This window comes from Suncus etruscus, chromosome 15 (assembly GCF_024139225.1).
Source record: "Suncus etruscus isolate mSunEtr1 chromosome 15, mSunEtr1.pri.cur, whole genome shotgun sequence".
Taxonomy (NCBI): domain Eukaryota; kingdom Metazoa; phylum Chordata; class Mammalia; order Eulipotyphla; family Soricidae; genus Suncus; species Suncus etruscus.
In genome coordinates this window covers 61718204-61743331 of record NC_064862.1, presented here as the reverse complement: position 1 = coordinate 61743331, position 25128 = coordinate 61718204, and the positions used below count along the sequence as shown (strand labels likewise).

The window sequence follows — 25128 nt, the reverse complement described above, 5'->3', positions numbered from 1 at the left end:
GCAGAAGTATGGAGGTCTCTGGTTCCTTCCCTTGCACCACAAGATCCCCGAAAGACTCTACTGGACTCTATTTTTTTAGAAGACTACCCACTTTGGATTTAGCACCGGCAGTGTTTGCCTGCCTCACTTTCCAACTAAATCTATTTCTACAACATCAAAGAGGCCTTTAGTTAATGAAAAGTGAACATAGTGAAAAGACTCAGTTTCAGGATGGGGGAGATCATGTAGTCTGGTATCCACTGCCGCTCCCACCCCCTTTCTGAGAAGTCCTTGCTGGTTAAGGCCCAATTGAGCACCAGCTGTGGCAGAACCGGAACTGAGATGTGCTCTTGCCCTGGAGAGGGCTCCTAGCTAGTTCAGTAAATAGCACTTGAGGTACCTGGTGACAGGCACTGGAAAGAAGCTCCAGGGTTTTCATACACAATTGCAACCTGGCAGGCCTCAATGTTGGGATTCAAATGGGCCCTCACATTCGGGTAGAGTGGGCATCGGAGGCATTCTGGGCAAGGACAAGGCATGCTTCTTCCTGAATATTCCAGGCCTGCACCCACCATGCGGCCAATACCCCACCTGGTCCCAAAGTTTCAATCATGTCTCAGAGAGGGCCCTTGGATGCAGCCATACTCACGAGATGGGTGGCCTGGTGTCACAGGCCTACGTGTGTGGGAAGGACATTTGTGCATGTCCTCAAGGACCAGTCTAGGAAGCTGCGAATTTGTGGGGGCCTTATCTGAGTGTGGCCTCTTTAGGGAGGGTCTGTCGTTCCAGCCATTGGATATCATCTTAGACTGAGTGGTGCCTTCTCATCCACTATGTTATTGATTCTGGAAAAAAATGAAGTTGCCTGTATTTATTTATTTATTTGTTAAGGAAGGAAAGAGGGAGAAAGCATTTATTTTTTTTTAATAATTAACAGTTAATTTATCTTCCTCCCACTTTACCCCATCAGTGGTGCAGTAACTAACGGGGTGGTGGCGTACACCCCTGTCAGCTCCCTGAGTGGTGAATTTGGCACATGGCCTTGCCAGGCCTCACACTTAGAAGATTCACAGCTTTGGCTGTTACTGGGGTGCTGTGGGTGAGCTCATGCTCCAGTACTCATGCATCTTCATGGTTGTGGGGTTGGCCAGAGGTCAGACCTCTTTTTGTAGTGGTTACACCTGCCTAGGAGTAGTGAAGCTGAATATCACACGTAGTGGCTGCAGGCTGCCAGGGTAACTAGGTGCATGTGGGACTCCAGGACTTTGAACTCACGACCATACATTTTTGGAGGCACATGCTCTAAGCCATCCTTCCACCTGTGGACTCAGTTTCCTGTATGGATAGGTCCGTTATGGGGTTTGCCTTGACATCATTATTTCCCCCCACCTCTACCCCTGCAGTATCTACTCAGACTGGCAGTGCCTGGATGGCAGGAGAGAGTGACCAGGAGGAACCCCCGGCAGGTGACCATCTCTGGGAGACCCTCAGGGCGCTCCTGCCCAACACTGAGGATGGACTGAAGCTGGACCTGAGTGAGACCGTGGCGAGCAGTGTGATGCAGCTGCTGCAGCAGGCGGCCCAGCTCTTCTGTGAGGGCCATGGGAGTGCATGTCTGCAGGCGGCTGAGGCTGTGCTCGACTATTCCTGGGAGAAGCTCAACACGGGGCCATGGCGGGACGTGCACAAGGACTGGCGCCGGGTGTATGCCCTGAGCTGCCTCCTAAAAGCCGTGTGTCTCTGCCAGGCACCTGCCGATGCTTCTGCTGTGGCCGAGGCTCTGCGGGTCTGCGACATGGGTCTGCTGATGGGGTCAGCCATCCTGGGGGACATCCTCCTCAAGGTCGCTGCCATCCTCCAGGCGCATCTCCTCTCGGGGAAACGGCCTCCCCCGGGCCCCGTTCCAGAGCAGCCTAGCACTAAGGTATTGCAGTGAGCGACTGCCAACCGTCTTAAGGGATCTAGTGGTTCTGCCTTTCTGGGGGTGACCAGACAAATCTTACCAGCAGTGAGAGTTGTGTCTCTTAGTCTGGGAATGAAGCCACTCTAGGTGTTTTCCTCATTGCTCCAACTGTTGCTCAGATAGAGGGTGGACCAAGAGAAGGTATCCTGAGATGGTATGGGCACGGCCACGATCCCCTTGTACTCAATGGCCTGGCCTGCAATATGTCGTTTTCCAGGTCTCTCCAAGCTGCTGTGATGGAACGACTGTTTCCACAGCCCGGCTTGCTCCTTAGATGTAGCCTGTGCCCCTTTGGGTATGTAAGAGGCAAAGAGCAGACCCTGAAGCACCTGCAGTCAACATCCACCTACACGTTATTCACCAGCTACCCTAGGGCTCTGCTGTTCCATGGCAGTGAGACGTTCCAGAAGGGAAAGAGTTGAGTGTAGGGGTTGGGTCCTGGAGTTTTGGAAGTGTTGAATGTTGATGGCATTAACTGCACACAGTGATCAGGCAGGCAGGGTAAGTGTCTCTGTGAGATGGTCTATAAGAGTAGACTTGGGTCTGGAAGGGGGAGAGATAGCAGAAGGGACAGCACTCACAGACATGGGAATGCTCTCATCTTGTGAACTCTGCAGGGAACATGCAGAACCATTGACAAGCCACTTCTGTGCCCCACGTGCCGCGGGCCTTGGGCACTAAGTGGGATTTGCCTTGTAGGAAGAAGTACAGGCCTTGTGCAGAGGTGGGCAGCAGAGAAGCACTGGCTTCTTTCATCCTGGTCATGTTTATTCTGGAGGAGATGGATGTGGCTCCATGTCCAAATGGGTTGCTCATGCCATCTGCCTCAGCAGGGCTCCTGCACTGCTGCCCGGCGTGGGGGCCACCTCTGTCCTTCTGTACCCCTCTGAGGGCCTATACTCCAGAAGCTGGGTTGGAGTAAAGGGGGGGCTCTCATTGAGGAATGCCTTAGAGCAGGGGTCCTCAGACTTTTAAAACAGGGCCAGATCACTGTCCCTCACACCATTGGAGGGCTGGACTATAGTTTAAACTTAGCAGTACTGACCTGTGAGTTATAGTTTGAGGATCCTCCTGCCTGAGATTGAGAGGAGTTGAGAGGCAGAGAGTTGGAGAAGAGTCAGAGAGTGCAGTGCACATCCCACACATGTCCCAAGATGAGTTGGCTCCTAAGCAAAACAGGCGGCGACAGCAAAAATACCCAGATGCATGCCCTTGGCAGGCTCTAGTTTGAGGACCTCAGCTGCTAAAAGATGAGGAAACTGAGTTTATTTAACTGACATGTTGGCCCAGAGCTGTGCATTATAAAAGGGGAAAGAGGCACTTCTGGCTCATGGTTCCTTGGGGTGCTATTATTCCTGTGAAACAGGTTGCATTTACCTAAACAGGCATTTGAACAGAATCAGTTACAGGAAGCAGCTCGGGGTCCCAAAGAGCAGAGATGACAGAGATGAGCATCCCAAAGAGACTCTGCCCACTATGTCCTGTCTGCACAGGGCCCTGCAGAGTCACTGGCTCTCTGCCCACAGTGGATCCATTTTGTTTTCTTTCCATCTTTAACAGAAAGCGAGGAACTACCCTGTTTTGATTCCAGATGAGGAGTTGGGAAAAACCGTTCCCCGTCTTCACTGCCCATCCCTGCAGTATTTCAGGGAGCATTTCCTTGCTCCTGGGAGGCCTGTGATCCTGGAAAACGTGGCTGACCACTGGCCATGCATGAGGAAGTGGAGGTGGGTGGCTGTGGGCTGGTGGCTCATATTGCCATGTACTCCCCCATCTCCCCAGCCCTGAGTGACAAGGTAAGCTGGAAAGGGGAGAGCAGGCACTGTATTAGTGCATGCCTGGTCAAGGCAGTTCCACACTGGCAGGATCCTAGAGCCCATGGACCTTCTCATAAGCCGGGAGAGAATCAAAATAAACCTGGCATAGCTGAGTGCCCCTATCAGACTACTTTTGCTTCTGTGTTTGCTCCATCCTGGCTGCTTCTAGTCCCATCTCAGACTATGGAGAGCAGAGCCAGTGGGGAGAGGTGCCACAAGACAGGAGAAGAGCAGGCCAGCAGCAGGAACCTTAGTACACACACACACACACACACACACACACACACACACACACACACGCACACACACATGTCAGTGGGTTTTTCTGCAAAGCTGCTTGGCACCCAAGGGCCACACTTCAGCCTAGAGTTGGTTTCTCTGCAAAGCTGCTTGGCACCCGAGGGCCACACCTCAGCCTAGGGGTGACCATGGACTCAAGCCAGGGTCTCTAGAGAACAGAGCAGACTCCATTAGGCCCATTGAATAGTGTCCATGGATGTTAGCAAAGATGATGACAGTGATGAGACCTTTCCTCTTTCCAGTGTGGAGTATATTCAGAAAATTGCCGGCTGCCGAACGGTGCCCGTGGAAGTGGGTTCCAAGTACACAGATGAGGAGTGGTCCCAAAAGCTCATGACTGTCAATGAGTTCATCAGCACACATCTCACCGGTGAGGTATGTACCTGGGAGAAGGAAAGGGATTGTGGACAGGTAACGATACACATCATCACTGTGGGCTGTTCCAAGTGGTGGGTCTCAGATGTGTCTGGTAGGCCAACCGGCAGAGGCAGGGTGCTGTGCAGATGGGCCAGGAAATGACTGTCTCAGGGTCTTGGTTATCATGTTGTTGGGTTAGTGAGGTGGGGCGGGTATGTGTAGGTGGCTAGTGAGGTGAGGTGAATGTATGTAGTTATATTAGTGAAGTATGGATGCTGTTGGTGTAGTTGGGTTTGGTGGTGTGGAGGCAAGTGTGTGTGTGGTGGATTGTGAAGAGATACATGGGCATTGTAGTCAGAAGTAATGCGGGCCGGAGAGATAGAATGGAGGTAGTGCATTTGCCTTGCATCCAGGACAGTGATTCGAATCCCGGCATCCCATATGGTCCCCCAAGCCTGCCAGGAGCGATTTCTTAGCGTAGAGCCACGAGTAACCCCTGAGCACTGCCGGGTGTGACCCCCCCCAAAAAAAAAAAAAAAAAACGAAGGAAGGAAGGAGGGTAGAGGGAGGGAGGAAGGAAGGAAAGGGAGGGAGGAGGGAGGAAAGGAGGGTGGGAGAAGGGAGGGAGGGAGGAAGGGAGGGAAGAAAAGGAGGGAGGGAGGAAGGGAGGGAGGAAAAGGAGGGAGGGAGGGAAGAAGGAAGGAAGGAAGGAAGGAAGGAAGGAAGGAAGGAAGGAAGGAAGGAAGGAAGGAAGGAAGGAAGGAAGGAAGGAAGGAAGGAAGGAAGGAAGGAAGGAAGGAGTAATGGGCACCTACTTTGGTCATCAGATGGAGAGACGTACATTCTTGTCCAGCATGCTCAGGGCCCAGGTGACCTCAGCAGTTAGTGTCCTTCCAACCAGCTCTGAGGGCACAGAGCCAGCAGGTCTGGTGATGTCCAAGACTTAGCTCAGGGTCTGGCATTTGGTAACCTCTCAGCGTTTGTCAGAGAGGAGTGGAATGATAACAGTTCCTGAGTCTGGGAAAGGCCTTCTGATTCAGAGTCCCAAACTTCCCTGGCCTGTCACCAGCTCTTCAGAAAATAATCGAACAGCAGTAGCCTCCCAGGGTTCATCTTCTTTAAGAGAGTACACAGGGCAGCGTTCCCCTCCATTCCAGGGCTCTGGAAGCTTCCACCTCCCATGGCCCAGCACCCCTCCCCTTGGGTACCGTTGCCCATATGGAGAAAATCTGGGTTCCTTTAGCCGCAGCCTCTTTCTGACTGAGAAGGCAAGAGGGCACCCCATGTTCTGCCCCATCTGCCCCCCCAGAACCCCAGGGCATCTTCTGGGCACCTACCAGCAGTACACAGCCCACCGCAGCCTGCTGCAGTCAGCGACACATGGGGCATCCCAGGGGAAGAAATAGGTGGCCCCCGTCTCCTCGTGGGAGCCCAGCACTGAGCTTGCACAAGCTCTGGATTCTGATTTCCAGCTGTCACACATATAAGGCTGTTTGGTGACACACCCATAGTGGACTTGTGGAGCTCAGTGGTGCCAGGTCCCAACTGGCACTCGCATCCACAGAAGCATGTGCAGCTGGACTGAGAGACACTGGATATGTCAACAAAGCAAACAGGAAGCAAACTTAAAGCCCACAGTAGAGTTTGATCCTGGTTTTAGGAAACTGCACTGAGTTACCCGTTCATCCTGTTCCCTCACCCTGTGTGAGGGAACCATCTCATTGGCCACTGAGTGGGGTGATGGAGCCTGGCAGGACAGAGTGGGGAATGGAAGGTTTGGGGATATGGACTGGATCCAGGTTGAGCCCTGAGAAGTGCCTGACTGACCCGCACTGCTCTCCTCTCCCCCGGGCCTGCACCTGTGCACCAGACCAAGGACATAGGGTACCTGGCTCAGCACCAGCTCTTCGACCAGGTAAGCCTCAGGCTCCAGTGCCCATCTCAAACCACACTCCCCCAACACAAAACATTCTCCAGGTCCCTAAGAGAACACAGGGGTCACAGCTGCTTCCAGGATAGGGGACCATTCCCCCTGTGGCCTCCTGTCCTAGAGGAGCCTTCAGAATTCCTGGAGGGCAATAGCAAGCCCAGGAGGAACTGGCCCCACTCACCCTGGCAACCTTGACCCATGTTGCTTTGGAGCATTCAGCAAGAAATTACATTGACTCCCCCTTTTCAACCACAAATCCAGGCCTTGCTGTGAACAGCAGCTGGGCCCAACCCAAAGGAAATTCTAGGGGCCAATCTCCTCTTCCCGGGGCCTGAGCACATTGGGAACAAATACTAATTTACAGAGACAGGAGCATGGGGGTATGGGACCTGCCTAAAATCATGGGTAGGAGTGGGTGCCCCACAGCCTAGCCTGCCAGTGCTCAGCTCTCACTGTTGTGGCAGGGGCCATGAGTGCTCTGGACATCGAATGCTCTCGCTGTGCCCAAATGCCAGCCCAACTCACCAGGCCCTTTCCCCCATCTGGCCTGTTTTTCTGTCTTGGCTAATGTGACTGGAAATGAGGCTTGCATTTGGGTTTCTTTTTAAATCCATCCCTTCCATCCAGTTTTTCTAGCCTGTTCTACCTTTGGTTTTCTGTATCGTTGATGTAGTAGTGTCCAGGGTCTTTCTTATTTTGTAGAAACCATATATAGCCCTTATTTCTCAGTTGAAATCAGTATCTTTTATGTCTTTATATAAATTGTTATTTGGAAGGGAGGCTGGGCCACACCTAGATGGCAGTGCTTAGGACCATATATGATGCTGGGGATAATCGGATTGGCCATGAGCAAGGAAAGTGCCTTAAGCCATGGGGCCGGGCGGTGGCGCTGGAGGTAAGGTGCCTGCCTTACCTGCGCTAGCCTAGGAGACGGACCGCGGTTCGATCCCCCGGCGTCCCATATGGTCCCCCAAGCCAGGAGCGACTTCTGAGCGCATAGCCAGGAGTAACCCCTGAGCGTTACCGGGTGTGGCCCAAAAACCAAAAAAAAAAAAAAAAAGAAAGTGCCTTAAGCCCCAGTCTCTTTCTCTTCAGCTGTCTGTAAACTATTTTAAGTACATCAATTGTGATTTTTGTTTCTTAATCAGTGGTGAGATATAGTTACAAAGTTGTTGAATTATAATTTCTTTACCATTAGTAAATCGGGGGATATCACCAGAGATTTGATCAATGTTTCATCCTAATTTTGATTTTTGTGTGTGTGGTTTTTGGGTCACACCCGGCATTGCTCAGGGGTTATTCTTGGCTCCAGGCTCAGAAATTGCTCCTGGCAGGCACGGGGGACCATATGGGACACCAGGATTTGAAGGGATGGCCTCCTGCATGAAAGGCAAACGCCTTACCTCCATGCTATCTCTCCGGCCCCCTGATTTTGATTTTGACTCGATACTTTAAATACTGTATTTTCCGGCATATAAAACGTTTTAACCCATGAAAAACTTCTTACAAGTCTGGAGTCATCTTATACGCCGGTATACAGCATGCTGAAACTTACTCCAGCTTACTGATCCACCAGGGACGAGTGATCTGCCCCCTTTTAACCGCTGCATCCCATCCAGCTGCCAGGTGTCATCACTCAGTCCACTGCTTGTCCTGATTAATCTTTCCAGTCACACAGAGGAGCTGAGTTACCAAGCACTGCATCCCATCCAGCTGCCGGGTGTCATCGCTGGTATGGGGCTTTCTGGTGCTCAGTCTCTGCTTGTCCTGATTCATCTTTCAGGGCATACAAAGGAGCTGAGTTAACTGAGCACATCTCATCCAGCCCTCCCTGGGTATGCGGCTTTCCAGTGCTCAGTCCTCTGTTCAGCTTTTATGGAACACAGAGAAGGCGCTCTGTCTCCCTCTAACTGTCCTATTAATCACTGTACCCCAGCCAGCTGCTCTTGGAGCCCCCTCTCCCTGTTCTCAGTGTAGATCACAAAAAATCACAGTCACTCACTACAGATGACAAATGTAAAATGATTGTTGGCACTCCAAAGTCTAGCTTTATTATATACTGTTATACACTGTTAACCTTTGAGGGTCTACTCTTTATCTTACGGATTTTTAATTTCCATTTGGCGTGCTTTAAAAGAGAGGTAGTCTTATATGGCAAATATAGCCCAAACCCTTTATTTTAACAGGAAAAGTAGGGGTCATCTTATACACCAGAAAATACAGACCTAACTCTTTAGAAAATCAAAAGTTGATTTAAATACTAAGCAAAACCCTGTTTTATTTTTTTCTTGGGGGGTGGGGATGTCACACCTGGTGGTGTTCAGGGTCACTCCTGGTGGGCTCAGGGGACCATATCAGATGCCAGGGATCAGACTCAGGTCAGTCCTTTGCTAGGCCAGCGCCCTCTCCATTGTGCTATCAATTCTGGCCTCAGAACCCGAGTATCTAACAGGAAGATGCACAGGATGTGGGGACAGTGTGAGACAGAATGACATTAACTCTCTTGTAGCTGCACATTCACTGTTTATGGCGGTCATGTGGTTCCAGGGATAGATGTGTGCTGCCACCTGCACTACCCCGCAGTCCCTCTAAATTGTGTCCAGCACCATGTGGACACTGCCTGGACAACTCTGTGACCCATGTGAGAATCTGAACCAGCCTCACAGCCTTTCATGTCTGCTCTGCCTCAGATCCCGGAGCTGAAGCAGGACATCAGCATCCCCGACTACTGCTGCCTAGGCGATGGAGAGGAAGAGGCGATCACCATCAATGCCTGGTTTGGGCCCCCGGGCACTGTCTCCCCACTCCATCATGATCCCCAGCAGAACTTCCTGGTCCAGGTTGGGGTTGCTTCCCACATGGGCCACCGTTTCCACCTAACCAGCACTGAGATTAGCCAGAGATGCCCACAGTTAAAACCAGAGAGATGACCTGCAGGTCGGGACAGGGACAAAACCAGGTAGGGCAATAGAACAGGCCTTGGGTGGGCCAAAGCCTGTTTGGGTGAGTCAAGTTCCCAGCTGAGCTCCCTCTGGCCCTTCATTTCACCTACATGCACCTCAGTTCTCAGCTGTAAAATGAATGATAACAGATCATTGAAGAAGGGAAGGCCAGTACTGAGCAGTGCTGTGACTCAAAAGGATGTTGTAAGTCCTTTGGGATTCCTCACATCCTTAAAGAGCAAGTGGTGCAGTGAGTGTGTGCGTGGATAGATGGGGCAGCTGACCAGGGCTCTCCCGCAGGTGATGGGACGAAAGTACATCCGGCTGTATGCCCCACAGGACTCAGAAGCTCTGTACCCGCATGAAACGCACCTTCTTCACAACACAAGCCAGGTGAGTGCTGCAAGGCAGAGTGGGGCAGGCCGCGTTCTTCCTTGAGAACTGGCTGAATTCTGCCTCATCTGCTTTCTTCAGGTTGATGTGGAGAATCCTGACTTGGAGAAGTTCCCCAGGTTTGCTGAGGCCCCGTTCCTGTCCTGCATCCTTTCCCCTGGAGAGATCCTGTTCATCCCTGTGAGATACTGGCACTATGTACGAGCTCTGGACCTCAGCTTCTCTGTCAGCTTCTGGTGGTCCTAGCAGGTGGGGTACGTAGAAGATGGAGCTTCTAGAACAACCCAAAGCCAGCCAACTGGATGCGACTGCACATCTGGCTAACTTTTGTGGGGTCACTGTGCTGGCAGGTCAGGTGTTGAGGGGTGAATGCCCTGCCGCCCGCAGCTTGCCACTGACATGCTGTCACAGAGGACTTGTAGACTGCACCGGCCTGCAGATTTGAGACTTCCATGCCACTGCCCAAGCAGAACCTTAAGAAGTACTTGCTGACATCCTATGATGTGCCTATAACAATATGCCTAATGACTCCACATCAGGTCTGCAGAAGCCCCACTGGCCAACAAGGGGTGATGCACAGGATGCATCAATTGTCTTCTTGTTTGGGTCCTGAAACCTCCCATCATCTGGCATGACCAGCATTTGCACCCATGAACCCTGGAAGCATGGGCCCTTGTAGGGAGAAACGCTAGTAGATAGGTGAGATCCCAACAGTATCTGAGTTTGGGCAACACTCATCATTCCAATTATAACCAGGTCCCACCCAGACTTCTCAAGAAATAAAGTTAATGGCAGATGCCCTGTCTCAGCAGCAGAAGCAGTCAGCAGGGCTCAGGCGGTCCTGAGTGGGATTGGGGGATCAGGTACTGGTAGAACCTCCATTGTACTGCTTCAGGTCAGTCCAGCTTTCATGGTCACACGCTGGCAGCCAGGTTGGGAGACGCTGGCACACATGATGCCACACACACGATTGTGGTCAATCTTGGCACCAGTTGTGGACAGCTCCTCACATCAGACAACCCTGTGATCCTGGATAGGCTGGTGGTGGAATGGGCACTGTGGGACCAGGAGTTCGGTGGGGAAGTGGAGCCTGGGCTGTGTCCAGCCTGGGACCTGCCTAGATGGAGCAAGCAGACAAGCAGTGGCTAGAATGAGGGCAGTAGTCTAGACTGGGCCTGAAATCACTTGGTTGTCAAATAGCTCAAACCCATTCAAGCAGAAGAAAATCACTAGTTGACTCCTGGGCTGGGAAAGACACTGTAGTGCAGGAGTTGGGAGGGTATTTCAGGAGTTCACAGGAAATGTATTGGGTAGACCAGGCGAGGGGCTCACCCTGAGCCCCTCTGCTGTGGCTGGACTGTCTCCAATCCTGTAGGTCACACACTGGGTTCAACCAAACCCAGCAAACTGGGGGTTGGTAGACATTTTGGTGCCATGTAAAAGGTGCAGAACTAAATGAGGAGACTGAGCTTAAGAACAGTCCAGTGAAAACTGGAAGATGTGCTATCATGGGCACTAGGCCAAACCTGTCCTGAAGATGCCCCTTGGCTCCCTCCCCCTCACTTAAGCCTGACTGTCCTGAGGAAGGGTTGGCAGACTGGGCTGGAGCAGGTGGTACAGTGTAGTATATGAAAAAGTTTCCATAAGATTAGTCTTGGAATTGTATATGAAAATATTTCCTTAAGATTGTTCTGTGACTATTGCCCCACCTAGACCTTGGTGGGGGTGCTGTGGAGTTGGCAATAAATAGCTTGATGGACAGGGAAGAGGGGTCCTTTTGCGAAAGCTGTTTGCAGGCTGCAAGAGGACTCTCCTCTCTTTCTCTGTCTCTGTCTCTGTCTCTCTCTCTCTCCCTCCCTCTCTCTCTATCTCACCCCCCCTCCCTCTCTCTGTCTCTCTCTCCCTCTCCCTCCCCCTTTGCCCAATCTTTTACACCCTAACCTTCTTGTCTGTGTGGATTATTTGCTGCGGATAAATATTACCAAGGTCTCCCCCGAAAGGGGACAAGGGGATGGAAAGATTTAACAGCTCAGATTCATTACAGTACAGAGGTGTGCAACAAGGGCAGGAGGGGGGCGTAGGGTGACCATTGCCCAAGCTGTAACCGGTGGCAGGAGTGCACTGGAATGGGCAGGCCTAGGATCCAGAAGGCAGACATAGATTCAAGTCCTAATCTGACCAGAGCAGATAGTGGAGGGGCCTAGAGTGCCCAGACTAGCTGCCAACAATAGAACAGTAGGGAGCCAACACAGCAGGTGGGTAGATGGAGCATGAGTGGGACTGTATAGAGCAGTATGAGGGAGCTTCTGTGCAGACTAAACAGGACTGGTGACAGGTTTACTACCAAGGGCCAGGCAACAGAGGTTGTAGGGAGAGTCCAGTGAGCAGGGATGGAATTCCCTGAGGGATGGGGCCTGCAAGGGCACACTCAGGCCCACTAATGCCTGACATAAGCAAATGGGTACTTACTAGTTGCTGTGGGCTCAGGCTCCACATCTCCCAGGTAGCTGAGCCATTCTAGGGCTAAGTGCTAAGGCCAGGGCCTGCAGGCAGGGCCTCAAAGCTCTGCTGAACCAGATGAGACATCCCTGTAACCTCTGAGAACTCCAGGACAAACTACACCACAGAAGAACACAGCCACTGCTGGGTCATTTTATTGGAAGCCTGTGCAAGGGGACACATAGGTAAGCACAGGGGCATGAGTCTCTTCCTTCAGGGCTTTGCCAGGCACCCCACTAATGCTGCCTGGACCGCAGAGTCTTCCTGGTAGGTCTGGAGACACTGGCCTCTTGTGTTCTTTCAGGGTTGAAGATCTCTGCACAGAAAGGGCAGGGAAGAGGTGTCTTTGGTGAGGCTAGGGAGCCCTCACCCAAAGCTCAGCCCATCCTGCCCTGCCTCTGCCCAGAGCACGGCTGTGCCCTTTCTGGGGCTCCAGGGAGTGCTGGGTGCCTCTGGCTCTTAGAGCTATCTCCCACCCTGCTGCCCTCGCACCGCTGGGACACACCTGGAACCTCGTGGCGCCAGCAATCGTCGCAGTTGGGGCACCGGGGATCAGAGCTGGCCTGGAAGTACTTGGCCACGCACGGCAAGTGCATCCTGATGCCACAAGTGCCGCAGCTCTGGCCCTGGAAGTAAAGGTGAGGTTGGGAGTAGGCACATGACAATCACCAAACAGAGGTGTGGCCGGGGAGCTGCATGTGCCCATCACTGCCATAGCAAGGAAAGCACTGGCAGTCTCTGACCAAGACAAATGACAGCCCAGAGCGTGACCACCCCCATAGCCTACAGTGGGTCCCATGAGTGCTGATCCTGAGGGGCCAAGCTCAGGGAACATGGCGTACTGGAACTGCCTTGAGGTACGAAACCAGGAACCACTGGGGTGGCATCACCTCTGCTGGGACCCCCTCTCCCCCAAACAAAGCTGACACAGGAGCCAAGGTACAGCACAGGGAAAGTGTTTTACAAGTAAGTCAAGCAAACAAGCTAGTAGGCGGGGAAGGCAAAGACTTGGGAGTGAAGGGCCTCTGGGACACCATGGAAAACAGTACTTAAGGCCCTACTCCTGGTTGAGGCGATGAGTGCCACAGGACCATACTCCTGGATGCAACCCTAACTCCCACTCCACCTATCCCCCCTGCACACCTGAATAAGGAGGCCATGGCAGATGTTGCACATCTTCACTGAATCTGAGAAGGTCTCCCGGATGTACTGCTCCATCTCCAGGATGGCCCGGCTGTGCAGGGTGAACTCCCCTTCCTTCTGCAGGGGAGACACCAGCTGTGCTCTCAGCCTCTGCACCCCAGAACCTCGCCTGCCCAAGGGGAAGCGAGGCAAAGGTGGAGATAAGGCCCCACGGCTTCCTTTCCTCAGCACCTTGCTGGGGGTCCTACTGACCCAGGCCCTGTCACAGCCCTCAGCGGGCAGGACACTAAGGCTTAGGGAAGGAGAAACACACTGGGGGACCACCACAGCCCCATAGAAGTGCTCAGACAGCAGCCGCAGGTGCCTCCCAGGGCTGTCACTGTTCCACCCAGCCCTGAGGGTGCCCTGAGACAGCTGAATGGCCCCCATTTTCCTGGCCCTTGGTCTAATTCTCTCCACAGCATAGGCTGATCTCCCAGCTGCCCCTTCCAAAGGAACTATACTGGGGCAGGCTCACTCTGGGCCACTGTGGTGAGACAGGAGACATGTGCACAGGGGTATTGGGGTCTGTGGAGCAGTAACAAAAGGGCAGGAGGTGGGGCAATGCTGTCTTGCAGGGGGTCCAAGGACATCCAGGGCCTACAGAGATGCCTACATCATCCTGAAAGCCCGCTGCAGCCCTGAGCCCCTCTAACTGCCTTCCCCAGCAATACTGCCTGTGCCCATCTAGCCTGGCCTGAATCTTTTTTTTTGGTTTTTGGGCCACACCCGTTTGACGCTCAGGGGTTACTCCTGGCTATGCACTCAGAAATCGCCCCTGGCTTGGGGGGACCATATGGGACACCAGGGGATCGAACCGCAGTCGGTCCGTCCTACGCTAGCACTAGCGCTTGCAAGGCAGACATCTTACCTCTAGCACCACCTTCCCGGCCCCTGGCCTGAATCTTAATGCTGGAAGCCCAGTCTTCCCCCTCAGCCTGTCGCTTCCTGTGAGGAGGCCTGAGCTTGTCCTCTTCCCTTGACCAGGTCTCTAGCTCCATATCCTCTGAGTGCACAGGACAGCCCCATCCATGCAAGATGAGCAATGCCCAGGAGCCCCACTGCGGTAGGCAGGTCTCCAAGTGCTGCTGACCCGCCCATGGGACCCCCAGCACAAGCACCACTCTTTTCTCAGTGCTACTGCATGAGACCATGGGGACAAGGCTCTGGGGCTCAGGGCTTGCAGACATTGCGTCTCCCTTGAGGAGTACAAAACAGCCTGGGGGAGGACTAGACCACATCTGAGCCACAGAGAAGAGACCCAGACATGGGCCCTCCTGCCAGGACACTTCATCCTGGCAGCCCGGCAGCCACCCACCCTCCTGCTTTAATGCTGCAGAAACTAGGGTCACATCCAGGCCCACAGCCCAGAAAGTTGCATGGACACAAAACTGCACCTGAGCAAGGGCTTTGTGAGGCTCACGGCCCAGGTGGAAACCAGGTGCTCCGAGGGAGCAGGGGTGGGGGTGGGGGTGATGACATTCCCCAGAGCCTGAGCTGGGCCACTTGAGGGCTGTACTTGTCTGGTCCACTGAGGAAGCAGCAGGACAGGAGCTGGACCCTAAGCTTGATGTGACCCATCAGGCCTGCTCCTTCCTCAGGGCACAGCCTCACAGGGAGCAAGGGGCTGGGCTGAGGAGAAAGGAGCACAGGGCAGAGCTGGTGCCACACTAGACTCAGGCCAGCATGTGCTGCAGTAGGACACAGAGTAGGCACTGTGGCCAGCTTGGGGGGAGGGGGCAATAAGAGACAGCACTGCATCATGGACAAGCTGCTCCTCAGCCTACTCCAGGAAGCAGCATTTCTGGGGTATTACAGAGATTCTGCTCTGCTGGTCAGCAAGGACCGAGTGGATGATGAGTGATGGGGTCTGAAAAGTACCTGGAAAGGCAGGGCCCTGGGAGAGTGTGGTCAGCTGTCACTCACAAGGGCTGCCCAGAATGTTCCAGACTGCAAGCCTATCACAGTGAGGAAAGTAAGCTGGCAATGCACTGATTCCAGGTGCAGTGGCCCAGCCCCAGGATGAACAAGTTACTGGCACCTGCAAGGGCCCTTCCATCAGGCATGGCTGAAAAGTCAGCTGTATGGCCATCACAGGTGGCCACAAGTACACGAAGGGCCCAGAGCCTGTCCCCAGCACTCCTGTGATCTCTCCCCCATCCTGAGAAACTGAATGTTCCTGGCCAGGTTCCGCCTAAGCACACAGGCCCTGGGGGTCTAACAGGAAATGAGGAAGCCCAAGGCCACTCCAAGTAGGCCTGGAGGGCACAATGGACTGGGCCCCAGTTGTGTCACTGGTTTTTTGGAAGCAGGAATCCTGGAGGAAAAGGAACAGAAACTGTGGCTCTGCTCTGTGGGGACACCCTGACACAGGGTGTTTAGAAATCATCTGGCTGTCAGATTTCTCGGTGCTGCTTCCTCTTTCTCCTTTAAAGCAGAAAACACTGGGAACAGTCCCAAGGGACAGATGCTGGGAGCAAGTAGCAGGGTCTTTGGACAGCCCAGCCCATTCTCACTCCTGCTCACATACTGCATCCTAAGGGAGAAGACTGTGACTCCTCTGGATAAGGACTCAGGCCAGGCCTGGCACTTCACCAACCTGCTCTTAGGGCAGGAACCTGCCTGCCACAGTCTCTAGCTCTGGCCATGGCTCCCAGGCAGGTCTTGGACTAGAAAGTTCGATCAGCTGGACACTGGGGCCAAACGGGCCAGTCTCTGGGGTCTGCGGGACATGAACAGGAAGGTGGGGGTGGGTGGAGGGAATGCCAGCAGGGACACTTCAGACAACACACCTCAATCAGCCACTTGTTTTGAACAAATTTCTGGAGCACATGCTCTGCTTCCTTCTTCCTCATCTTCTTGCCTTTCAGTTTGTCAACCAGGTTCAAAATATTTGTGGAAGAGGCAAAGCCAGTGTCTGAATCTATAATCAGTTCCAACTGAAAGATATAATAGGAACCCTGTTCAGAAGTCAGCTACAAAAAAACACTCTGAAGCAAAAACCCAATTCTGGCATGGAGGTGGGATGGGGGCAAGTAAAGCCTCAGAACACAGGCCGAAAAGTCCCTGGGGATGTACTTAGGACCCCCTGTCCTGCAATCCAAGAGTCACGGTCTCGAAGCTCATGGGAAGGTGGGGAGTTGGGGTGGGGGGCGAGAAGGACTAGGACATGGAGGAGAGCCAGAAGGAAGCAAAGCTGGGCCCAACAAGAAAGTGGGGACACAATACTAGGAGATGTTGACAGGCAAGCATCCCCTAAAACCTGTGCAGGTAGAGCTGTTGGGAAGACAAGTGTGTGCCCATCTATTACTGGGCTGTACCCAGAGAGGTGAAGACTGATGCCAGGACAACCTTGGAGCCTAGGTGAGAGACTAGGAGCTATATCCCAGGCCTAAGAGCCAATACAAGAGCTGGGAGCCAACCAGGTGAGTAACCACCAAGCAGGTGGGCAGCGCCTCAATCATAGTAGCTGTTCCTGGGTGTCTGTCTATCTGCAGACTCCGGTTCAGTCCAACAGGCACAGGCACTTGGCCCCTGGCAGCCTCTGGACAGCTGCCCCAGGCCAGTCTGCACTGGGAAGCTAAGGACACCAAGATTGCCTGAGTGCTGAGGGACATCCAGAGTGAAGTCAGCCCTGAATAGGCACCCTTTCTGGCAGGGGGCTGGCTCAGTAGAGACCCCAGGAAGCTCTTGAACAGCCCTCCCACCCTCTGCAAAGGGGAGCAGAGCAAGTCCACTGAGACTGATTACCATGGGGGAGGGGTTCCAAATGATATACAGGAACCTCAGGTGCCCTCTGAGGAGTCTCACCTACTATAACTGTGGTTTAAAGGAGGCCCCAAGGATGTTGCTGTGATAAATCCATGCTATTAGGGATCCTGGGACCACCTTAAGCCTAAGGCCACCCCTAACGATGCTGAGGACTCCTAGGGCCACCCCTGACAGTGTTGGGGACTGTCAGGACTCCCTATGATGGTGCTAAGGGCTCCTAGGACCACCCCTGACCATGTTAAGGGGCCCTAAAGTTACCTCTGACAGTGTTGGGGACTCCCAGGCATACCCCTGACAGTGTTGAGGGACCCCACAGCCACCCCTAACAGTGTTGGGGACTCCAAGACGCAGCTTGGAGTCAGACGATGGTGCTGGAGACCCCCAGGCCATCCCTGATTGTGGTGGGAATTCCAAGGCTTCTCTGAGTGATTGATTCTTAGTGCTGGGAAGGAACCAGAGTTGGCCACATGCAAGGCAGCTCCTGTGCTACCCCTCTGCCTCAGATCTTCCTTCTCTAGGAGAGGAGACATGGTTTCCACGGGCAGCCCAGCAGAGAAGAATCACTATACTCACGGCCTTTCTAAATAGGTCCAGCTCATTCTCTGCAAAGTCGGTTGCCATTTTAGAAATGGAGGTTGTGGCAAGATTGACCTAGAAGGGAGTCAGAGATAGACAGTGGGTACCCTTCATGGGGTAAGCTCTCTTACCAAAGGCTCCCTCCACATCCCACCAGCCCCTGGATATTTGTGTAGCACTGTGGCAGAGGTGCCCCAGAAGGGGGATTGGATGCATTCAAAAGCTGCTTCCTTGGTTCATAGCATTCCCAGCATTTGTAACTTCATGGCTCTTTCTCTGTGAAACCCAATCTGGAAAACTCAAGCTGGAGTCTCCCTGCAGCCCTGGTGGGGAGCACTGGGATCCTCATCACCTTCAGTACTGAGTCAAAGACAAAGGGGCAAGTCAGTTTCTCCTCAACCTATTACACTGCACCTTATTCTCCACTTGAAGAGAACGCAACAGGGGCCCCCAAATGAGCTTCGCCCTTAGTACAGTCTCTTTTCTGTGTCTGTCATATTCAAGAAGAAAAGCATTTACACTTTTCATCCAAATACCTACCCCCTATCCACTCGATGCCTTCTTCCAGGGATCCCAACACCCTGTCTGCTCAGGAGCCTTCCTGCAGGGACCCCGACAGCTATCTGCTCAGGAGCCTTCCTACAGGGACCCCAAAACCCTGTCATCACAGGCCGGGCCTGAGACCTTCACTGAGCACCTGCAGTCTGGCAGAGATTGAGGTGAACACTGAGCACCAAGTCACTTACCCCAACTCTGAAAGTGTACTAGGACCAGTGCAGCCAATGGTGAGTGGAGAAAGGGAATGGGGAGACTCAGTTCTTGCTCTGCATCTCAGAGCCTTGTCCTTGGGGTCTGCTCAGGCGGTCTTACTTCCACTTCCCCAAGAAGACCACTAGAGGGCACTGCCTCCCACTCACCAGCGCATACACAGGCCTCCCGTCGTCCTCAGTGACTCCCTTCTTAATCTCAATATACAAGGGCCCCAAGACACTGTTAATATTGTTGATGAAGTCCTCTAACTTCTCGATGGTGGCATTGCCTGGAAATAATAGACATAAAGTAGGGAAGGATTCATTCAAGAAGTCTGGTCACTCAGGGACAGAGAAATAGCACAGGGGTAGGGTGTTTGCCTTGCAAGCAGCCAACTCAGGACAGACAGTGGTTTGAATCCCGGAATCCCATATGGTCCCCTGAGCCAGCCAGAAGTGATTTCTGAGTGCAGAGCCAGGAGTAACTCGAGCACCATCAAGTGTAACCCCCTGGGGAAAAAAAAATGAAGTCTGGTCATCCAATAACCAAGGACAGCAGAGGCCAAAGCCCGACCCTTCTGGGCAGATGCCAACACAGCAACTTCTCTCTTCTATATTGTGGGTTCTCTCTTCTCTCTCACTGGGCAGCTGGAATTTCTAGTCCCTGCCGCCTGGGATGATTCCCCACCCTGTGCACTACAACACACACCCCCAAACCCCCCGGAGCCCAGCTCCGACCCTGCCTCTCCCTGCCTTCCAATTCACACATTAACTGATCCAGCAGGCAGGACCCCACATGTCAGCAAATCCTACCCCTGGCGTGAATAAGGCCAGGGAGGCTCTGGAAGCACTTTCCATCCATAGCAGCAGCAGATCCTGCCCACAGCCCCCTGCAGGGCACTGCCAGGGCAGGGTGAGTCCCTTGCTCTCACCAGAATGCCAGCCTCCACTCCACTGTCCTGACAAACAGCTCCCTGTGGGCAAACTGCCAGGGCCCGAAGAAACAGGTGGATGCTCACACAGCCCCCAGGCCGAGGAGTCCGTGCCCTTTGCCCAGGAAAAATGGGCCTTTTTGAGCCTCCTGCTTCCCGTTCAGAATGTCCCTTAGGCACAATACTTTTTAAATCCAGAGATGTATGACTATTTCCACTTAAAATAACTACAAGATTTTGGGCCTGGAGAGATAGCACAGCGGTGTTTGCCTTGCAAGCAGCCGATCCAGGACCAAATGTGGTTGGTTCGAATCCCGGTGTCCCATATGGTCCCCCGTGCCTGCCAGGAGCTATTTCTGAGCAGACAGCCAGAAGTAGCCCCTGAGCACTGCCGGGGCTTTTTGGGCCCAAAAACCAAAAAAAAAAAAAAAACTGGGGCCGGGCGGTGGCGCTGGAGGTAAGGTGCCTGCCTTACCTGCGCTAGCCTAGGAGACGGACCGCGGTTCGATCCCCCGGCGTCCCATATGGTCCCCCAAGCCAGGAGCGACTTCTGAGCGCATAGCCAGGAGTAACGCCTGAGCGTTACCGGGTGTGGCCCAAAAAAACCAAAAAAAAAAAAAAAAAAAAAAAACTACAAGATTTTATGCCTTAGTCACTCTTTTTTTTTTTTTTTTTTTTTTTTTTTTGTGGTTTTTGGGTCACACCCAGCAGTGCTCAGGGGTTATTCCTGGCTCCAGGCTCAGAAATTGCTCCTGGCAGGCACGGGGGACCATATGGGACGCCGGGATTCGAACCGATGACCTCCTGCATGAAAGGCAAACGCCTTACCTCCATGCTATCTCTCCGGCCCCGCCTTAGTCACTCTTAAGGAAGAAAAGACTCAACAGAAAATGGCAGTTGGTATCACGTAGGGAAAGACAAGTTGCACATGGTGACCCAGGTTTGATCCCTGGCACCACATATGGTCCAAGACTTAACCCTGAGAGCAGAGCCAGGAGTAAGCCTTGAGCACTGTTGGATGTGGCCCAAAATTCAAATAACAATAAAGATAAAACAAGAATAAGACCAAGAAAACAGTATAGCAGAGCAAGGCCTGGAATAATCCTGGCCATAGGCCAAGAACTGACTGCTGAGGCCAGTGCGAGGAAAGATCTGGGATGAGGGTGTAACCGCAGGGCACTGATGTTCGCTGGGTCTAACTCGGTTCTGTGAGGCCCAAGTCCTGCACACCTGCACACACTCATGTCCCAGATGACTATGCTGAGGGCACGGAGCTTGCCCGTGGGAAGGATGGTTGCCACATGGGTACCTGACATAGGGGTGGGGTCAAAAGGTGCCCACACACTGCAGGATGGGGAGGTGGGCAGGAAAACCACAGCAGAATGCTGGGCTTTCATAAAAGCAAACAGCTTTACTTTTGTCAATTTTAAAAGTTAACTAAGCCGCACAATAAGCATGTGGTTTGTGGAGCCTCCATCTTGAGCCTTGCAGTGGGCTCTCCTTGCTGAACTATCGTCTCCCCTTCCAGGCTCCTCCTAGAAGGGAAAATGACTCCAACCTTCTCCCCACCAGCACACTGCACCTCTCCGGCAGCTGCACCTGTCCCTGACTCTGGGAAACCCTGGTACATGGGCCTAGCACTCAATAGGACCCCTTGCTGCAGGCAGGTCCCCACTCTGAGTGCGCTCACATTTTCCACGGAAAGGACCCGTGTCATTCAGAAAGATCCTCACCCTGTGGGCAGACCAAAAAGCTTTCAAGCAAGTCGGACTTTCCAGCAGCCACACATACAGGAGGCAGGTGAGCACAGTACCCTCGGCCCCACCGCAATTGTGTCAGCACCCCCATCTTCAAAAGCCCAAGAATCTTCACTGTATTTTTCAGTGCAGAAGAAAGCGCTTCTGTCGGCCGACCTGGTTCTGAAGAAACTGAGAAGGTCCTACTACAGATGGGAACAGGGTGTGGTAACAGTGCTCTCCCTGCTTTTCAGCAGTACACACACCCGAGCCCTGACATGACTTTTCGGGGGCAGGGCCCAGTTCCACCCCACCTCTCTGTAGGACCCTTGACGACTGACTCCTTGGAGGTCAGCCCATCTGCCACAGCCTCACAGTATCTACCATCCAACTGTCTGCAACCCACTCAGTACCACCACCCCTTGGTGACTGCTGGTGCTTATACTTAACTCCCTCTGCATCATGCAGATCCCCAAACCTGGCTGCTTCCTTCCAGGGTCAGCTGGGACTGATGAGGGAATAATCCCAGAGAAGCTGGGAACAGGGCATGAGGGGGGCCAGGACCAGGGAGCAAAAAAGAGCCAGGCTGTTCCTGAGAGGCAGCAGCTTTTGGCCTTAAGGGGCATCTCTCTGTCCTTGATTCCAGGCTTGGGTTCCATCATTCCCAGCCTGGCTTCATAAGTGGTCCTTTCCAAAAGCCCCCAACAAGGCCATACTGGAAGGCACTTCCCATCTCAGGTCCCTGGATCAGTATGTTTCCCTGGAGGCCCAGCTTGAGATCCGCAGCATCAGCCCAACACATTCATACTCCAGTAGTGACAGATGCATGAGCTAAAAGAATATCACACAATCCGTCTTGACTTGGTTTGATCCTTTGAGGGGCCTAAGAAAACTACCAACATGACTCCTCCCAGGCCTACAGAGGACGGACAGAGGACAGTGAGGAACCAAATCAAGGATTCTGCAAAGGAGAGTTCATTCCAACCACCCAGTTCTACCACAGCCACCTCCTCCCAGAGGACAGAGCGCACAGCACCTCTGAGCCCAGGAAAGTCCTGGCATCTCGGTTCTCTTGTTCTCATCCTTGGCAGTGGGAAACCTGCTGCACCCTTCTTGGGGCCCATCACGCAGAATCTATGGGCTGCAAGTGAGGTTGTAACTGGCCTCGATATGTTCTGTGCACTCCACAGCCATTTCCTCTCATCGTCGCACCGTGAATTATTAATATCAGCCTCAGACATGAAAGACTTAGGATGGTTGAATCACTTGCCCTGAATTCTCAAAGCATGAAATCGGGCCCAGCACTGGCAGACTCCAGACTGCACACTCCTGGGCTCTAAGCCACAGCCTGTGGCAGAGCAGAGCTGAGGCTCTATGAGAACTTTCCAAGCAGACCACACTTGTTCCTCTACCTCACTGGGCACTCAGAACTCGGCTGCAGCTCTCAAAGATGGGCTCAGACCAAGGGGAAGATGGCCAGTGTGTATCAATGAACACACACCAATGCCTCTCAAGAAAGAGGGTTAACCCCTTATTCAGCCAGACCCAGGGGTGTGGCTCACCCACTGAATTCAGGCCCAAATACCAAGGAGATGGCCAGATAACTTTCCTCAGCAGAAAATCCTGTCTATCTACTGGAAAACTGCATCGCCAGACAGTATCCAGACTGAGCGTGGGCTGATCCAGATTCTACCGAAGAGTTGACTTTTCCCACAGCCCTGCTCTGTACTACCCCTTCTTTGAAGGGTCATGTTACTTTTAGTTGGTCAGCTAGCCTCCTCCTGGAGCCCCAGTTCACAGTCACTCCAGGAGCAGGCAAATAAGAAGTCTGCTGCCCTCACCACCAGGAGGAAATGGCATCTGGAATAGAGGAAAAAGAAGGAAAAAGGATGATGCTGAGTGACCAACCCTGTGGGCAGCTGGCAGCCATGGGGACGGGGGGGGGGGGGGGGATGAGCACAATGTGGAGGACAGATGACCCAACAGGGACCAGACTTGAGTGCAGGTTCAGCAAGTCAGAGAGCAGAGCTCAGCTGGAGGGACATGAGCAGGGAGGTATTGCACTGACCCCTTCTTAGGGACCACTTGAGGTCAAGGCCTGGAAAATTGGTTCTCTCAGCTTTCTGATCTGTAAGTAAAGATTTCTGACAGCAACAAACCATTTTCCTCAAGTGTGGCCCTGCGGCCAGTGTAGGATCATGCAGAGAACGAGCCATGCTGGCAGAGAACCACCCCACCAGGACTGGCAGCCTCCCCACTACCCTCTGAGCCCTCAGAGCTCTTCTGTTCCTCTGTGGGTACAAGGGAGGCAATGCACCCCTGGCCTGGGTGAGTTCAGAACGAAGACTTGGCTCATTTCCTCTGGCCTCTGCTTACTCTTTGTGGAGGAGGGCATTGATCCGAATCGGTATGTGCAAGCTGTGGTGTGGGCCTGACCGACACTGAGCCGCACACACGGCCAAGTGTGCACCATTGTTGATCATTTCCTGCCAGCGACAGTGGCCACTACTGAGAACTGGGACCCAGTACATGACTCAACACACACATACACACACACACACACACACGTAAGCACCACATGCACACTACATTCACACCAGACACCACACACTACATTCATATCGCACACACCACATGCACACTACACTCACACCACACAGCACAGGTACACTACAGTCACATCACTCACACCATACCCACCCACCCATCCACCCAACCTCCCACATACACACACCCTACACTGTAGCAAACATACATGAATTACAAAAATTGGGTCAGTTAAAAGAGCTTAAACTTTTTCAGTCTTTGCAACTCCTTAGCTTATGTGATATGTCTAAAGACAAAATTTGAAAAAAGCTAATTGGTTTGAGAATGATGTATAGAATAGTAGTACATAAAGGTCAGGTGCGGCCCCCAAAAACAAAATTAATTTAATTAAAATTAAATAACATAACTAAGTAATATAATAATATAATCATTAAATAATCTTCACTCTTTTGTCCTTAGATCATTTAAACTCTATTAAAAATTAGCATAGAACAATGAAAGAAGCGTAATTTCACAGATTAGTGCTATAGAGAACAGAGAGCAGTACCTCACAGTATTTTGGGCACCATTAAAATTAGAAAGGGAGCCTGAGCAATTAGTACAGAGAGTAGGGTGTTAGTCTTGCACATAGCCAAACCAAGTAAGCCCTGAGTACTGCCAGATAAGGCCTAAAAAATAGATAAATAAGAAAGAGTTTAGGGAAGACCAACAGGTGCAGAAACTTGGGTCAGAGTGGGTCAGCCTCTTACTATGTAATAATACTGGGAAACCCTAAGTTCCCAGAGAGAAGGCCTGGCAGGCACCTCTGAATCAGCATAGTGCACCTGGGAGGAATCAGGAATTAGGGATCACGCTATGTCTGCATTATTCCCACAAAAGCAAAAGGCATCATTAGAATCAGCAGACAAAAGAAGAAGAAGCAGCAGAAAGCCTGAGCCAAGGCTGTGTGGCCACTCAGCATTCAACCAAGCAAAGCTGTAAGTGGAGAACAGACATTTAGTTACACAGGCAAGATGAGAAAATGAAAAAGCTCACTCATAACTTTTAGAATGGATTACATGTTGAGAAACCATTCAGAAATATTAATTTCAACTGTTTTCTATCATTTTTAATGTGACTACCAGGAAACTTTATATATGTAACTTACATTATATTTCTATAAGACAGAGCTGTTTTACGGGCCCAGAGCGATAATATAGTGGGGAAGGGACTTGCCTTGTATGCAGCAACCCAGTTTCAATCCCCAGCATCTCATATGGTCTCCCAAGGCCCACCAGGAGTGATTCCTGAAAACAGTGGAGTAAGCCTTGAGCACCGCCAAGTATGACCCCATCCAAAAATAATTGGGGGGGAGCACACCCGATAACACTCAGGGATTACTCCTGGCTATGCACTCAAAAATTGCTCCTGGCTTGGGGGACCATATGGGACACCGGGGGGTCGAACTTCAGTCCG

At 52.5% G+C, this 25128-nt stretch overlaps 2 protein-coding genes and 1 long non-coding RNA gene across 4 annotated transcripts in view; 1 reads left to right on the top strand and 2 right to left on the bottom strand.

Annotated features, from left to right (window-relative positions):
- The first annotated feature begins 1399 nt into the window (after positions 1-1399).
- Positions 1400-10499, top strand: KDM8 (lysine demethylase 8). The gene is made up of 7 exons (XM_049787837.1): positions 1400-1903; positions 3503-3669; positions 4302-4434; positions 6287-6331; positions 9037-9186; positions 9589-9681; positions 9763-10499. Exons 1-7 carry the CDS (start codon positions 1409-1411, stop codon positions 9925-9927), a joined length of 1248 nt encoding a protein of 415 aa, XP_049643794.1. The 5' UTR covers positions 1400-1408; the 3' UTR covers positions 9928-10499.
- LOC126029553 (uncharacterized) lies at positions 4236-5267 on the bottom strand. Its single transcript, XR_007503019.1, has 2 exons — positions 5232-5267; positions 4236-4442 (listed from the first exon to the last, which is right to left on the bottom strand). It is a non-coding gene; the product is annotated as an uncharacterized LOC126029553 (long non-coding RNA).
- A 1820-nt stretch (positions 10500-12319) lies between the features above and the next one.
- Positions 12320-25128, bottom strand: part of NSMCE1 (NSE1 homolog, SMC5-SMC6 complex component) — a 33157-nt gene continuing 20348 nt past the window's right edge. For both annotated transcript variants that reach the window (XM_049787825.1, XM_049787824.1), the window contains exons 3-8: positions 18627-18748; positions 17707-17784; positions 16155-16301; positions 13324-13440; positions 12686-12806; positions 12320-12496 (exon numbers count right to left, since the gene is read on the bottom strand). In XM_049787825.1, the coding sequence (XP_049643782.1) occupies positions 12417-12496; positions 12686-12806; positions 13324-13440; positions 16155-16301; positions 17707-17784; positions 18627-18748 (665 nt within the window). In that variant the 3' untranslated portion in view covers positions 12320-12416. The remainder of the gene's footprint in view (positions 12497-12685; positions 12807-13323; positions 13441-16154; positions 16302-17706; positions 17785-18626; positions 18749-25128) is intronic.

What these genes read in the sequence shown, in the direction of transcription:
- KDM8 (XM_049787837.1), top strand. Translation starts at nt 1,409, where the DNA reads ATGGCAGGAGAGAGTGACCAGGAGGAACCCCCGGCAGGTGACCATCTC. An exon ending in CAGAGCAGCCTAGCACTAAG is followed by an intron (nt 1,904 to 3,502) that starts GTATTGCAGTGA and finishes CATCTTTAACAG; the next exon opens with AAAGCGAGGAACTACCCTGT. An exon ending in CCATGCATGAGGAAGTGGAG is followed by an intron (nt 3,670 to 4,301) that starts GTGGGTGGCTGT and finishes TCCTCTTTCCAG; the next exon opens with TGTGGAGTATATTCAGAAAA.